The 15949-nt window shown below is 38.8% G+C and overlaps 1 protein-coding gene across 4 annotated transcripts in view; it reads left to right on the top strand.

Moving 5' to 3' along the window:
- Window positions 1–15949, top strand: part of LOC145988393 (tubulin glycylase 3A-like) — a 97240-nt gene that overhangs the window by 65027 nt on the left and 16264 nt on the right. For all 4 annotated transcript variants that reach the window (XM_083123274.1, XM_083123273.1, XM_083123272.1 and 1 more), the window contains one exon: window positions 6477–6684. In XM_083123274.1, coding sequence (XP_082979400.1) covers window positions 6477–6684 — 208 coding nt within the window. The remainder of the gene's footprint in view (window positions 1–6476; window positions 6685–15949) is intronic.

Below are 15949 nucleotides of genomic sequence, written 5' to 3'. Positions count from 1 at the left end.
TTCCAGTTACAATAACCAAGATGCAAACTGAATCAACTGTAGCCGCCAGTTCCGATACAATACAGGATGTCCCTTTAATGCTGACCGAAGAAAACAGCACCCTGCCTAGTGTCAGAAATTCTGTCGATCCCATGGCGGTTCCAGTATCTCCCAATGACGAGACTACAATCATGCCGCTAAGTATCCATACTACGCAGATGAGTCCTGTGAAAACCATCGGGAACTCACCACCAGTAGATGCAGTTTCTTCGCAGACGACAAACACGGACCTGGCTCTAGAACCCCCATCATTGCCGACCCCATCTTCACCCATACTGGGAAAAAAGAAGAGGAAGAAGCCACGTAGCACAGACCAGAATCACACCCACCCGGCAAAGAAAACGAACGAACAGCGTTCACCATCGCCAGTGAAGTATACCCTAACCCCAAGTGTGCCCAACCCTTTGGAAACACCCGCCAACCCAATGATGACGAAGGCTCTAAATACTGATTCTTTAGAAAACCTGTAAGTACATGCAATGTTTTGGTTGTTTATATCATTAGTGTGTTATATGACGGCTCATGTGTATCATTTTGCCACACTAAATCTGAACAAACTATCCTCTACAGTCAAACACCATGCCTAAACTGATTATATAAAGCAAAGTGCTCTCGATCTTGTTTTCCTTCAAGAGGTTGGTACAGCTGATTTTACATGTGGCCACGACTACCCTATATATAATAATTTCACGTAACGCCACAGGTACTGCCATTTTGGTACGACAAGGTATACCTGTTAACAAAACTTTCCTGCATCCCTCTGGGCGAATTACGTATGTCGAAATAGGTAAAATCTGTTTTTGTAATATCTATGCGATTTCAGGATCAGTGGCCCGCGAGGACCAAAACACTTTCTATGCAACAGAAGTGACGACAGCTTTAGGGGCCAACCACCAACATATTGTCCTTGCTGGGGATTTTAACTGTGTGTTACGACGACAAGATCAATATCCAGGGTTTAACTCATCCCTCAGTCTCTCTACCCTGGTCAAGGCCTTTCACCTAATAGATGTCTGGGAAACCAAGCACCCACAACTGGAAGGATTCACCTTCATACGTCCAAACTCAGCCAGTCGATTAGACCGTTTCTATGTAAGTGCGAACTTATTACCCAAAGTGTCATCTATAAAGATTTTTCCCACTTGCTTCACTGACCACCTCAGTGTGCAACTAGACATGGCAATTGACACCAAAACTGCAGTTCGGGGATGGGGATACTGGAAACTTAATAGTCGGATTCTTCAAGATGAACAATTTCGAACAGCCTTCAAACAAAAAAGGAAGGAATGGGAAAATATGAGCAGGTGCCAAACTGACATCATTACATACATGGTGGGACATGTTCCTGAAGCCGTCAATCAAGCATTTATGTATAGCATACACATGTATGATGCACACGGATTTCTATAAGAAATACAACTTCTATTATCGCGTACTGCACGAGTTGACGACACAACTCATACAGGGCTACCAGTCCTGCAGGAACTGAAATGCATACATTCGGTTCTACTGAGGATGCACCATGAGCGAATGGCAGGTTTCATGGTGAGAAGTCGTCTTCCAACAATTGACCCCCAAGAACAAGCCAGTATTGCACATGTAAGCGCAGAACAGCGAAGTGGGAAAAGGAAACTCATAACGAGATTGCAACAAGGGGACGAATGGCTCACACAACCCTCAGACATTCGTGCATGCCTATATGAACACTTTGCAGCACAATTTAAGGCATCCCAGGTGAAAGAAGAACAGGTGTCATACCCCGATATCCCCATGCTATCAGGGGAAGATGAAGCCATCTTAAACCAACCGTTCACTAAGGAAGAAGTGGAAGCGGCCATCCAAAAAGCTCAAAAAGAAAAAAACCCGGGCATAGAAGGATTACCAATTGAATTATTTCAAACATTTTGGCCTAACATGGCAGACTTGCTTATGCGGTGCCTGAATGCCTGTTTTGCACAGAAGAAGATAGGTTGTACAATCTTGACAGGTGTCATGGTCTTAATCCCGAAAGTGATACATCCCTTAACACCTGTACATTATCGCCCCATCACTTTGTTATGTGCCGATTATAAATTATTGGCACGAGTATTAACACACAGACTACAACACTATGCAGCTACATTACTAGGCCCCCATCAATTTGTGCACGGAACTAATGGTAATATAACTACCGTTCTCGCTAGCATATGAGACATCGTTACTGTAATGAATGAAGCCCCTGACTCGGAAGCAGCTCTAGTGGCCCTGGACTTCAAAGGAACATTTGACTCATTGTACCATCATTATCTACTTCAGCATTTAACTCATGTTGGATGCGGAGAATCCTTCGTAGAAGTGATAAAGAGCCTATACATCCAGGCTCGGGTACATTTCTGTGTAAATGGAACATTATCCTCGCCGTTTGTTCTTGAACGCTCTGTTAGGCAAGGTTGCCCCTTTTCACTCTTTGCCTTCTGTACAGCTCTTAGACCCTTCCTACACCAAATAAATCAACGACTACGAGGAATACAAGCATATGGCATGACCTACCGAGTTTTAGCATACACCGACGATGTCACGGTGGTGGTGCGTGATCACCAGGATTATGTTAACCTAATGGAAATCTTGGAACAATTACGAGTAAATACAGGCTTGTGTCTCAACCTGATAAAATCAAAAATACTACCCTTGTGGACAATGGCATGAAACTGGACAGAATCTGTCCCAATGACCGTGATGGACGTAGTGAAAATACTCGGGATCTACTTCTTGAGAAACCTGGTCAAGACTTCCAACCACACATTTCAAGCCATAGTGCCCAAAATACAAGCAGTATTACACTTCATCCGACTCCGCCAACTGTCACTAAGCGCTAGAATCAAATATGTCAACACTTATGCACTCTCGAAACTATGGTATGTGACACAAATACTACCCGTGCCTACCCAAACGGCTGCGTGAATCCGGAGAATGATCACACGCTTTCTCTGGCACGGTCACCTGTTCCATGTAGCTCATAACACACTATGCCTACCAACTCGCCTTGGAGGACTAAACCTGCTGAGTATCGACCGACAATTGCAAGCCTTATTTTGGACCGCCATATCACCATGATAGTCCAGTGCTACACTCCATGCTGGATGAAGTGGAACTATGTGTCCCAATTTACCCAGGTGTTATACCCACTAAATTTCTCTATTTATGAACAACCATAGTGGAAATTTGTTACATGTTGATGCTCTTTCCAAGTGTGGATCCTTCTGATATAACAGTCAAATCTCAATCAAAAATGCTGCAAACCCGGATGAAACATATTCCGCGTATTGTCCCATTATTCCCCAATGTGCACTGGAACATCGTGTGGAGAAACATAGCGCAACCCACCTCCCCAATCGAGTGTGCTCCATATGGTACTTAACTGTACACGATGGTATCGTCACTAGAGTACGATTGCAGAGATACCTTATGGCAGACAACTCCCATTGTACCAAATGTGCACAAGTCAACACCTTAGTGCATCGAATGACGACATGTGTGACAGTCGTGGAACATTGGAAACACCTTAAGAAGTGACTTGGAATCATATGCCGCCGCTCCCTGAACGACTTCACGGTGAACCATATATTAACTCCAGAGTTTCAGTATTTTCCTCTTACATGAACACGTGCAGTGCAATTTCTCATAGGACATTATGTCTATTATGTGCTTGGCAACCAACCTCATGTACAAAAACTGCCATTCAAATTCTATGCCAGTGAACAATATTATCAATGATCAGATAACCTGTAAAGCCTTGTATTCAAATTTCCTACATGTGATCCTTTGAAATACACGTCCAAATGTAAAATCTGTGAAAGTATTAGCTTCCTTCAATAATAATAATAATAATAATAATATATATTAAAAAGTCGGTAACCCATCTGACTACCATGCTAAAGGTCCTGGGTTCGATCCCCGGCCAGTTCAAATCCGGGAACTTTTCTAACATTTGGAAGTGACCCCGACACCCAACCAGCATCGAATGACATTGGTACCTGGGGGAAACTCTGGGGGATAAAGGCAGTCAGGGGCATGATGCTGATCAGGACCGGATCAAGAAAGTGTGGGGCGTTACCCCCACACCCCCTATACGCTTTCATGGTGTGGTGCTAAGCACAGGGGAGCACTTTATTTTTCTTTTAAATGGTACTTTTACACTAACAGAGAGTCTGCCTTTGGCATGCATGTTTAGTATTCTTAGATAGAATTCATGTATAAATTCTATTATTAACACAAATTATCCAAGAGTCAAGAATACAATGAAGTCTAATGTCAGTTAAAATAGATAATTGGCGACAGTGTTACAACAGTTAAAAGCAGTGGCAGCGATTAGGGGGGGGGCACTTGCCCCCTCCCTGTTTGCCACTTTTGCCCCCACACACTATACTAAACCTTATCTACCAAGGGATAGTAAACTGTCCTTGCCCCCTCTCCCTCCAGTTTTGGAACCCAATCGCCACCACGGGTTAAAAGTATATGACTGTCTGCTTTTGAAACGGACCCAGTAAAGAATTGATTTTAAATAATTGATGTATTCATGGTGGACAAGGCCAACAAGGTTTTAGTAGTATGTAATTCTTGAAGCTTTCCTGGTGGCGAATGATGAAGTTTTCTCAGAATATCAGCCAGGTGATTTCCAGATATGCTTCTGAGCTTTCGAGAGCTAAAGCCACTCTCATCTTCAAGGACTGAAGTGGAGAGAATAGTTGGGGTATGGTTACATGGGTGTTTGATTTGGGAGCAGTATGGTGTAGGTGCTGGGCCAATCAAGTGCAGTTTTTTTTTAGTTTTAGTATTTCATACACAAACATTGGTGTTTCTGCATTTCGAATATGGATGATTTCAGATTAATTTCGAAGGCCCACTCCTTCATTAACTGACATCTCTAACTCCTCAAACTGCTGCATCCTCAGTTAATGAAGGCAATGCACCTTTGAAATTAATTGGAAATCATCCAAATTCACCAGAAACACCAATCATTGTGTATGAAATTGTTGTATTATTGTACTTCAGTTTGTTTGTGATAAGCGTATCACATAAACCAATACATGCCTGTACATAGATATGACTATTCTTCCTCCCTCCCTATATATCCCTTTCTCAACTAAAACCACATTTTAAATCATGAATGCACTTTAACATTGAAGTTTATTATGCAATAAAATTCAGCTATTTGAAAACATTAGTAGACAAAAACTTTAAAAAAATTGAATTATATGCATTTTGAAAGGTTATTATGGTGCACCCAAATATTGGAAATACCTTTTATAACAAATTTGTAAAATGTATATTTGATAATTGGGGTGTATAAATGGGAGACCATGGTTTAGAACGGGGAGTTAAATATGGTTGGGAACCAATTACCTTGGTTGTTGGTTCCCAATTAGCTAAATACTACAGGCCAGCTGTTTCTGGAGTGTGTATATTATTATGCTAGAAAATCAAACTTAACCTTGTTACTCTAAAGCAGGGATTCCCAACCTCTTAACTTTCGTGGCACCCTTGAGAATGACATTAAAAACTTGAGGTACCCTTGTTAGAATGTTTTCCCAATTTTTAATCTTAAATCTAAGTGGAATATGTTATCAGGAGCAAGTTAAATTTATTGTCAAATAAATACCTACTCCAGTACCAATAATATTCATTTATTGAAAAAAACATCAGAATAGAATACAGTTTACTACAATGGAAATCACTCAAAAGAGTTTTGTTTTATTAATGTGAGACGATTGATTCTTAGAGCACAAATGTTTGATGTCAAACCTTACAGTTGACAACGAAACACACATATCATCCTCAAGCTTATGTGGTCTATTGCTTGCTTTGGATTTTATTGTCGCCATAGCAGAGATAGCATGCTCGCATAAATATGAAGTTGAAAAGGGCAAAACTACGTCCATTGTTTTGTAATTCGACTTTATATTTCTTTTGTCTACTTCCTAATAATATTTTCTTCAAATATATCGCAGCACCATAACATGCTATGGCACTCCAGTTGGGACTCACTGCTCTAAAGTGTTCAAAGTCTTATTTGCAAGTGTCCTTTTGTCAATTTTATCTTACCATTGCAATTAACCAAAAGCGGTCAAAAAGCAATGTAAAATAACAAAAATTCAAATACATTAACTTCATTACTCAGTTATTGCTGGCTGCATATTTGTGTAAAGCATGAAAACACAATATTACTTCAATGTGTATGTTATTACCTACGCGAAGTTTTATGTTTCCACATTGCACAATTGATTCACATAGGTAATATTTAAACCGCATTTATCGCATCAATCATGAATACATGTTTTTCATCTATGAATAGCAAAAATTTGAATTTTTATTTGTGCTAAGAGAACGTTGCAGTTTAATTTTAAAATGCTGGTAATTTGTATGTTAAATCGTTTAATATATATATATATATATTTCAGGATTGTGTTCACACTGCAATCAACACATTGGAAAAGCTGAAAATATTCTGGCCTCAGTTAGAGATGGAAGGAAGTTTGAATCTTTGGATTTTGAAGCCTGTTTTTCCAAAGAAACAATGTAATGTAACCATCTGTACCAAACTTAATGACATCCTTGCAGTTGCTGAAAATCGACATGGACCACGAATGGTGATACAGAAATATATAGGTGAGTCCACCTTATGAACTTGTTTAATATATTTAATTGATAGCACTTAGACCCAAAACAACTGCCTACTTTATTCACAAATGTGAATAATATCACTATGGCTGAGTTGATACTCATACTGATATCGATACTCTTTCCGATTCTCACCAATACTGATACCAATATTGATGAATATTAGTGGGTGAGTATTCTGCTCAAATTATAAGCATCAATTTACCAGAGTTTTCACATACTATTGGTACAAAACCAATTGAAATGTGTGCTACAAAATATCTTTAGTGTTAGCAGTAATGAACTAACCTCTTTGATTGCATAACACTCAGGATAATTAGACTTCATGTAAGTGTCATGCTGCATTTTTGCAGACTTCACTAAGGATCAAAACTGCCGGTATTGGTAAATAAATTCCATCTCATACTTTCCTGTATTGATACATCAACATTAATATCGGCTCAGCTCCATTTGGAATGTGATTCACATCTACGTAGGCTTTTGGATTGAAATGTCTTGTTGAGAACAACCGGGTGTACTGCTGTGACTAGTTCGATGGGTTGCCTACAGCTGTTGGGTTTTGTTATAACAACAGTATTCAGATATATTACACTTGTTCATTGTAAATGTTTTAATTCATGAGGAAAGTCCATTATGGATAAACACACTATATTTTATATTTCCCATTGACCTAGAGGGATATCAGACTATGACTCAGACTCAGGGAATTTTGAAAATACATCTAAAAACCTGGAAAGTTACGATTTGGGGGGGGGGGGTTCTTGTGAGAATGAAAACAAATTTAACCTTTTTCTTGAAACTAGCCTGTTGACCAAAGATTATTCTATGTAAAAATGTTTTTATAATTTATTCTTGCTTATTAATCTTCAACAATATTGAATAAATTTGATTCTCTTGAAGTCCGAATGCAGGTCAACACCTAAAATTCGTTTATTAGCACTGTAGAATGGTCTGGAATTTATTTTAAAATCACAAAATCACCTGGAAGACGAGGAAAAGTCTGGGAACTTGCTTCACCAAAATAAGTGGGATCTACATATTTTGATACCATTGCTGCAACAACTAAAACACAAACAGTTGTTGACACCACTCCCCCCCCCCTTCTCCACTCAACCCATGAGCAGCTAACAGCAAAATATGAATTTGAATTTTTGTTTTAAGTCCACTTTATGAACAGAACGTCTAATCGGGATTCTACACAGGAAATCTAAAGAGATTATGAGATTGAGATTATGCTATGAGATTATTACGGTTATGAAATCCGAAATTTTATTATATATAGTTTTGCCTGGTAGAGTAGTTCCTGAGAGGAGCAGTGTTTCCAACCCTATAACCGTAGTTTTTCCAACCCTGCATTGCTTGGTTGGTTGTTGATTTGGTGTTTTAAGTCCACAATGCACAGTATGACCAATCTGGACTGGACCTACAGTTTAAAGTGGGATCCGAACCACTTTGTGCCTCCACCGGGATCCCTTGATTACAAGGCGACGACGCTACCGCTGCGCCATTGAAGCCTGTATTGCTTCGTAGAGGACGAAACCTTCACGTAAACTTCTTCATTCGTGAGTTATATTTTGTTTACAGACTCACATTACAGGACACTCATTTCCTGTATTGCATGTTTTCTGGAGCATTTATTTTTCCATGTGTAAGACAATTCTGTTATTATTTTACATCTTATATTTCGCAGCTTCTCTACCATTTATTGGCTAATCGCAACAATGAGGATGAATAATGACTCAACGAAATTGATAAACTGACAGTAAAAAAGGAAAAATGGGGGACTAGATTCATATTATTATTATTATTATTATTATTATATTTCTTTCTTTTACTTTGCAGTTATGCTACTTTTAGCTAATCGCAACGGTGAGGATTAGTGTATGATAAAATTAATGAAGGGACACTCATAAACAATCATACCCAGGCCGGGACTCAAACCCGGGAATTTCGACAGCAAGATCAAAAGCCGACGGCTTACCACGCTCCACACTCAGGCACAGCAGCTGCCAATTACTATTAGTGATATTGTCTCAAGTAGTGTATTTTACCACCATATTCTTTCATACAATCATGAAACGGATGAAAATTAAAATGTTAAAATACCTGCCTACGTTTTTTTTTCTTTAGCTTGCAATATAAACCCCTACTGCACGAAGCCAAATGGTGGGAATACGAAACAGAACCAAGTTAACATATCTTGACCATGAAAAGTGGTAATACAAAATCTAGAAAAGAGCCAATTAACAGTTGCCTGCCTGCTTTTCCATTATTTGTTGTATGGGAAGAATTGTCTGAAATGTGTGTGTAGTGGCAGGCAACAGAGAATACAAAGGTCGAATAAAGAAGCAACACTGTTAGAGAACATCATTGTCTGCACAGAGACAACGTATCTCGATGAGTGGGCGGGGCCCTGTGGGTGCGAGTGAGCTGCTGTTGCTGCAAAAAGAACATTCACACACAACTGAATGACGCTCCTCTTGAAATCTAGTCAATTGAGAAAGGATTTGTTGAGGAAGTGAATTGAAATATAAACGCCAGAGTTTGGTCTAAGCCTATCAGTGACGTTCACTGAGGAGTAGCTAGTCTAGCAGAGATAGATCAATCAATCTCACATCTCGAATTATATTCAAATCACAATATTTATTGTCTTGTTAAAGCCACCACAGCTCATATGCAACACCTTTTTTTCCACCCTCTTCTCGTCCATCGGTGTTCTCCGCGGGCAAAGCTGGCTGGATACCCTAGCTCGCTCTTCTTCCGCCTGACCAGGTAGAAACGGCCGGCCCAAGGAAAAGGAAGATTTCTACCTCTACCTCTCTTGTCCCCTCGCCCCCCGCTGCAATGGTTGAAAGCCCAGGCTTTCAGGTCGCCCAGTCTATCTCCTATAGGACAGATAGGGGATTGGTTTCTCATAGATTTTTTGTAAATCCTCTAAAGAACTCAGGGTAAAATTTTCTGCAGTACTTATGTTCTCTATATTTACACAACCTTTTACACGTTGTACAATATGTATGTATAATATGGGATGTAGTTTTATTATTTATGAAATGAGAACGTGTTATGTGCAGACAATAATGTTATGCTGTCTTTCTTTTTTTTCAAATATGGAACATATAATGATTAAATTACAAATGTGTGCTCAGGCTCTCTGTAGTAGTTTTTCATTTAAATATACTAATCTTGGCCTCTAACAGTCATAAATACGGATGTATTTATTTGGGCAAGAGAAAGCGCTTTCATATTGTTGTTGGTTTGGTTTATTTTACTTTGCTTTTCTGCCACATTTGGTTATCGCGAAAATGAGGATGAGTGATGATATGATGAAATTGATGAAGGGACCTCATATGAACAATCCAGGCCAGGATTCGAACCCGTGATGAGTGCGCATTCTTGTCCTATGTGTTGCAGTGAATAATGAAATAATTTGGAATGAAAAATGTATCTCAGAACTCAAAAAGTCAAATGAATATCATTGAAGAAACTACAAAAAAGTGTGTTGTGTTTTCTTACCTATTTTGTTTCTGTGCACAAAGTGCACTTAAAACACCAAATCAACCAACCGTCGGGGAGTTGTTATCACAGCGCGCTACGACACCAGGAGTTCCGGGTTCGAACCCAGACCTGGGCATTAATTTTATCGTATCATCTTCGCAATTAAGCAAATGTGACAAAAAAGCGACGCTAAGGAACAAAAATGAAATCAAATCATTGATTGATTGTATGATTTGGTTTATTTTACTTTGCTTTTTCGTCACTTTTGGTATGATAAAATTGATAAAGGGACACACACAAAGAATATCCATGGCCAAGCCGAGATTCGAACCCAGGATCTCTGGCTTAGAGTAAAATCAAATCGTTTTTTATTTTCGTATGGGTGGGGGTTACGTGCACTTTTTTTAGGAATACTGGGCCCTAAAGGGAGAAGGGGTGTGACCCACACCAACACCCCCCCCCCTTGAGCACGCCACTGACTGCTACCCCAAGTGTAGACGTCACCGCACGTCACTGAAGCCTATAATGGTTACTCGCAATAACAGCTGATCAATTTTTACATGTGGAATTCCGTAATGAAAGAAACAACAGGCAGCACACCACACCTTTAGCCTGGTAACACTAATAAATCATCTCATTATATGCATTCGGTTATGCTGATAGTCATGTACAATATATTACCTTCAAACATAAACAATATCATGGGTTCACTCAGAGGTGATGTATGAGGCAGAATTCAATTTTACATTTTACTTTCCTGAAGATATTGTAGCAATATAACCATTATGATAAATTTTCTTATTCTCAATTGAACACACACTTGTTTTTCAGAAGTTGAGCCCCACTCCCTTCTCCCACCTTAAAAATTCTTGGGTGAGAGGCTACAAACTATACTAAAACTGAATTACAGACAATACTTTACAACTCAAAGTCACGTGACCTAGAACGTAGTGAAAAATCACTGGTGCAAAATTCAAAGTAATGATGATAAAATGAAGGTAGGAAGATGGATGTGCTAGAAAGTTTTACACACACACAAACTCTAAAGCCATGAACATGTTAACCCCCTATGATCACGGAGTCCCGTTCGATTCCTGGTAAAGACACAACTGCCTAGTGGTTCGGATCCCACTTTCAACTGTAGGCCCCACTTCCGGTAGCCTTTCTGAGCATGAAATGGAATTAAATGAAAATTGGAACACTGTAACCCATCACAACATATGTGCAGAGGGCGTTGAACTTAATGAGTGACAATTATTATATACATCAAACTTTCAGCAAAGCTGGAATAAGGTCTATTTGTCATGCCAAATAGTGTGAATTTTCAGTCTCGTGGTGCCTTCTATACGAAATTGCACGCAAGTTATCTGAAAAATTTCAAATGTGAGGGTGAGTCGAGCTATGTTTCATTCAATAAGACTCTTCACTCCAAACATATTTTGCTCTATAGCTGTCGATTTCGAATGGGCATCTAAGACTTGTTGCTTAGCGGACCGGATTTGGATCAAAATCATGGACTGTCATAGTTCCAATCACCCTACAGACAGAGCAAAATTTGTTCGCCTCAAGATGAGAGAAGAGGTGTTCTCTTGAAATGTCTCGAAATATATAGATGGAATATATACTCGATCAAAAAGAAAAACAATGGATACTGTCCAATTAAGTAGAAACACTGTTAGAACCGGTGTTCATTCACAGAGCAGAAGAGTTATTTTGACAAAATCCTGTTTCCCTGCTGGCTGCTTCGGGGAAGGGGGCTTTGTAAAGTTATTGTTTCTTGCCCAAGCGGTAGGCCTAATTGGTTGATTGACCACGAGTTCCTTCATAAGTAAACGCGGTGGTTCCCACGCTGGCTGAAAGAGCGACAGGAATTTAAAGAACCATTGTCACTAACTTCAGACAAACATCTAAGAATTTGCTTAGGTTTCGAAGCTGATCCGAAGGGACAACAAATACAAAAAAGAGCGACATGAATTAAATGATCGATTGGTCCTTCCTTCTGTTGATGGACGGCAATTCATATTAAGAATAATAATTATAAGCTTATCATTAATGAGTCAACAATCAAAGCTAATATGCATCTATTGATCAGAAATTACTAGAGTGTTAAAGTTGTTTTTGTATCTTTTGTTATTTTAAGTCGCTCTTCTGCCACTTTTGGCTAATGAGGATGAGTGACGATTAGATTAAATTGATACCATGATACCAAACTGAAGCCGTGGCTCGAACCTGGAAATTTTGTGGTATCGGAAATGGACCACTTAATGCGCTTGGCCACCAAAGAGAACCGGCTCTGCCGCCAAGCACGGTTAGTGGTGGACTAACAATCCAGCCACCGAATGTTCCAGGTTTGAGTCCCACCTGGACCTTTGTCTATTTCTTAATCTTCAAAAATCCCTTCACAATCTAAGACATAACACTTTATCAAAACTTCATTCCCCTTCCCTCAACCTCAAATTTAATACTCAATCTTCCTAACAAAATTTTCAATGCCAATTTTAGACTTCTTGTTGATATTGCTCCCTCCAAAAAAATCAATCTAAGGCGTAATAGTAATACACAAGAGTTGGATTCCTTGCCTCTCAAAATCATTATCAATCCCGCTACCTGAAATTCCCTCTAAATTCATTAATCGCCCACCATAATTTCCCTATCAATCTAAGCCTAATATGTAAGAGTTGGATATCGCCCCCCCCCCCCCCCAAATATTACTTATTACCCGTAACAATTCCCCTGACAATCTACAAATTACTATTTGTATAACAGCAATGGCTAATTGATAACGTAATTCAACATGTGCCCTGTTTACTCAGTCAAATTTCCATCACAGTCTGCGCCATAATGCCGCTCCCCTGGGCACCCCTAATTTAGAACATGAGGGGTGTAATGTAACTAATAGTTAAATATTATAAATGGGTGCATGTGTGCTGCGCATTTGAATTTTATGTGAATCAAATCTGTCAATAATGTGGATATTAATATTATAGAATATAATATAATGGTGCAGGTGTGTGAAAAAGTCACCATGAAAACCAAGGTATTGTATCAATAAGAAAGAATTGGAAAGATAAGTTGCATATGGAGATATTATAACACCATTAAGCCTTGTTTCCATTATTATGAAAAAATAAAAATATGCTGACCAAGGCAGTAATTTATTTTATTAAAAACATAAACTAAACGTAACGTTTCAACCTTCTAGCAAGGTCTTCATCAGACTCTGTATCAAGTACAAAAGTAACAAGATACCAAAAACAGGGCATTATATATACACAAAACATTACTCCCTCCAGACTATTAGAAAGTTGTTTTGGAACTTTCTAGCAGGTGGCTTTCACTATTGAACTGTACTTTCACCTAAAAGGCGAAAAATATATACTTTCATATAGAATGTGGATTGGGCTTTATATCTCACGCTCTTTTTCCTTCATTTTCTTCCTTCTCCTCTCCTCTTTCTCTCTTGTCCTTTCCACTCTTTCTAACACTTTCTTCCATTCTTCGTTTAACTTCAGTCCCCCATTCCAGTTCATTGTGTCTTCTTCACCTTTCTTCTCTATTTCCTTGGCTTCCTTCCATTTTCTCACTAGCATTCTCTTCTCCCTTCCTATCTGCTTAGCCTCATCCCACTCTATGTCATGTCCTGTTTCTCTTGTATGTTTAAATATCGCATTTCTCTCTCTCTTAAGTCGTACATCATCCCTATGTTATTTCAACCTATCTTTCAGCCTCTTTTTCGTTTCTCCTATGTACACACTCTGACATTCTTTACATTTTACTTCGTAGATAATCCAGTTTTAATGCCCACTTTCCTAAGCACTTTGCATATCTTTTCTGTGGTCTCCCCCATACTCCTTATTCCAAACCACCTCTCTTTTTCTTTCTCTTCCAATTCTCCTCTCCCTCTTTTCTTCCTTCTTCTGTTTATGTCCAGTCTATCCTGCTTCTCATAGCCATTCTTTTCCAGCTGTTTCCATAGGCTATTTATTTTGCCTTCTTTTTCACATTCCTTCGTGCATATTTTCGTTATTCTGTCCTCCATATAACGAAAATATGCACGAAGGAATGTGAAAGAGAAGGCAAAATAAATGCCAAACGCGTTATTGCAAAATGAAAAAAAAAGTGTAATGGGTGCAAATAGGATACAGTGGGAAAAGACAAGCGTGACATCCATAGGTACACTGAATGGGGAGGGGCTGGTTATCGGGTCAGAATCCTCTCTTTGGACTTACCTATGGTGGCAGGACCAACGAGAAAAAGATCTTGAAAAGAATAACTGCAGCAATGGAGTTCGGGGGTCCGCATTAGCGCGAGTGATCTAAAAAACCAATCACAACTTCCACTTCATTTTACTTTTGCCTTTCAAGTGTTGTTCCGAGCACACGTAAATTTTTAAGAATTTTTTTTATTTCAATTTATACACAGATACATTAATGGAAACTGAACTTAGATCTAGAGTGGTGGACCACCAGTGGTAATTGTATCTAGATCCACTTGATTACAAGGCGAATTTAGGTTATTGGAAGGGGCTTTTTTTTCTGAAATAGATAACAGAATTAGTCATAATGCTAAATTTTCGTCTGCATGACTCTCATGGGAGGTGTCAAGTATCCGAGCGATAACAAAATCCGTGATACCTCCTTTCTTCAAATATTCGTTTGGAAGTGGTAAAATAATAATAAGAAACTCATGCATAAAGGTTAATAACACATGTTATTATTACCAGAGACATTCTCAAAATAAACGTGTTGTCCGTTGAAATCAAATCAAGAGGAAAGCTAGATCCCCACCTGCTCATGTGAATCTGTAGCTAGATTCAAGAGTTGGAAACACTACACTTCTCGCGAGCTGCTCTTCAAGGCGAAACTACATGATATTAAATTACTGGTTGCATAACCATAAGGGAGTGTGTTTCTTTAGATTTCCAGTGTACCTATAGTTTAAAGTGGGTCCCGAAACACTATATATCTCCGCCATGTATTAAACCCAGGATTCTTTCATTACAAGGTGATGACATTACCACTGCCCCTCAGCAGAAACACATGGGAAACCCAAGATGCTTAACCAACAAGTTCCAAGGTTGTTGACGATGATGGTCACCAAAATTAGGAGAATAAAACTAATAGATTTGTGGATAAATAATTGTTTTATGTTAACTTCTCACCATGTTTTCTGTTTCTGAGACTTCTATAAGATCTTTAAGTTAGGGAACCCTGATTTAAACTCTTATTCTATGAATTTTGACCAGTTAAACAAGTTATCAATGTGTCAAAATAAAAGAGAAGTATACATAAAGAGAATCATAAAACTTGGTGTTAGCAACTATGTACAGTGTACCCCAATTTTTATGGTCCTGTATTTTACATTCTCCTGCATTTCAAATTTCATTTTCAATGTTCCAATACAACAAATTATTAAAAATACTCCCCCACATTTTACAGTTTTCCACATTTCATTTTTCAGACCCCTGAAGAGTGTTAATCTTGGTTCTACTCTATTAATAACTTGTGTATAGGTTCACTGCACCCCATAATAACATGTTACAGATATTAGTCAAAACTTTTTAGGACAATGAAGTAAAATAAATCATATAGTATGATATGTTTTTTACACTGAAATCAAAGTCAGCCAGCATCACGCGTATTGGAAATTATTGTTCAAATTTGATCACCACTCGCGACTCATGGCTAGGGCTGAGCTGATACCAATGCCAGTGTATCAGTATTGGCCGATACCCATGGTATCGGTTCAAAGTTATTTA

The sequence above is a fragment of the Lepisma saccharinum genome, chromosome 5 (genome assembly GCF_977018435.1).
Source record: "Lepisma saccharinum chromosome 5, izLepSacc3.1, whole genome shotgun sequence".
Classification (NCBI taxonomy): Eukaryota; Metazoa; Arthropoda; class Insecta; order Zygentoma; family Lepismatidae; genus Lepisma; species Lepisma saccharinum.
The sequence above is the reverse complement of the archived record's forward strand: the minus strand, read 5'-3'. Positions and strand labels throughout refer to the sequence as shown.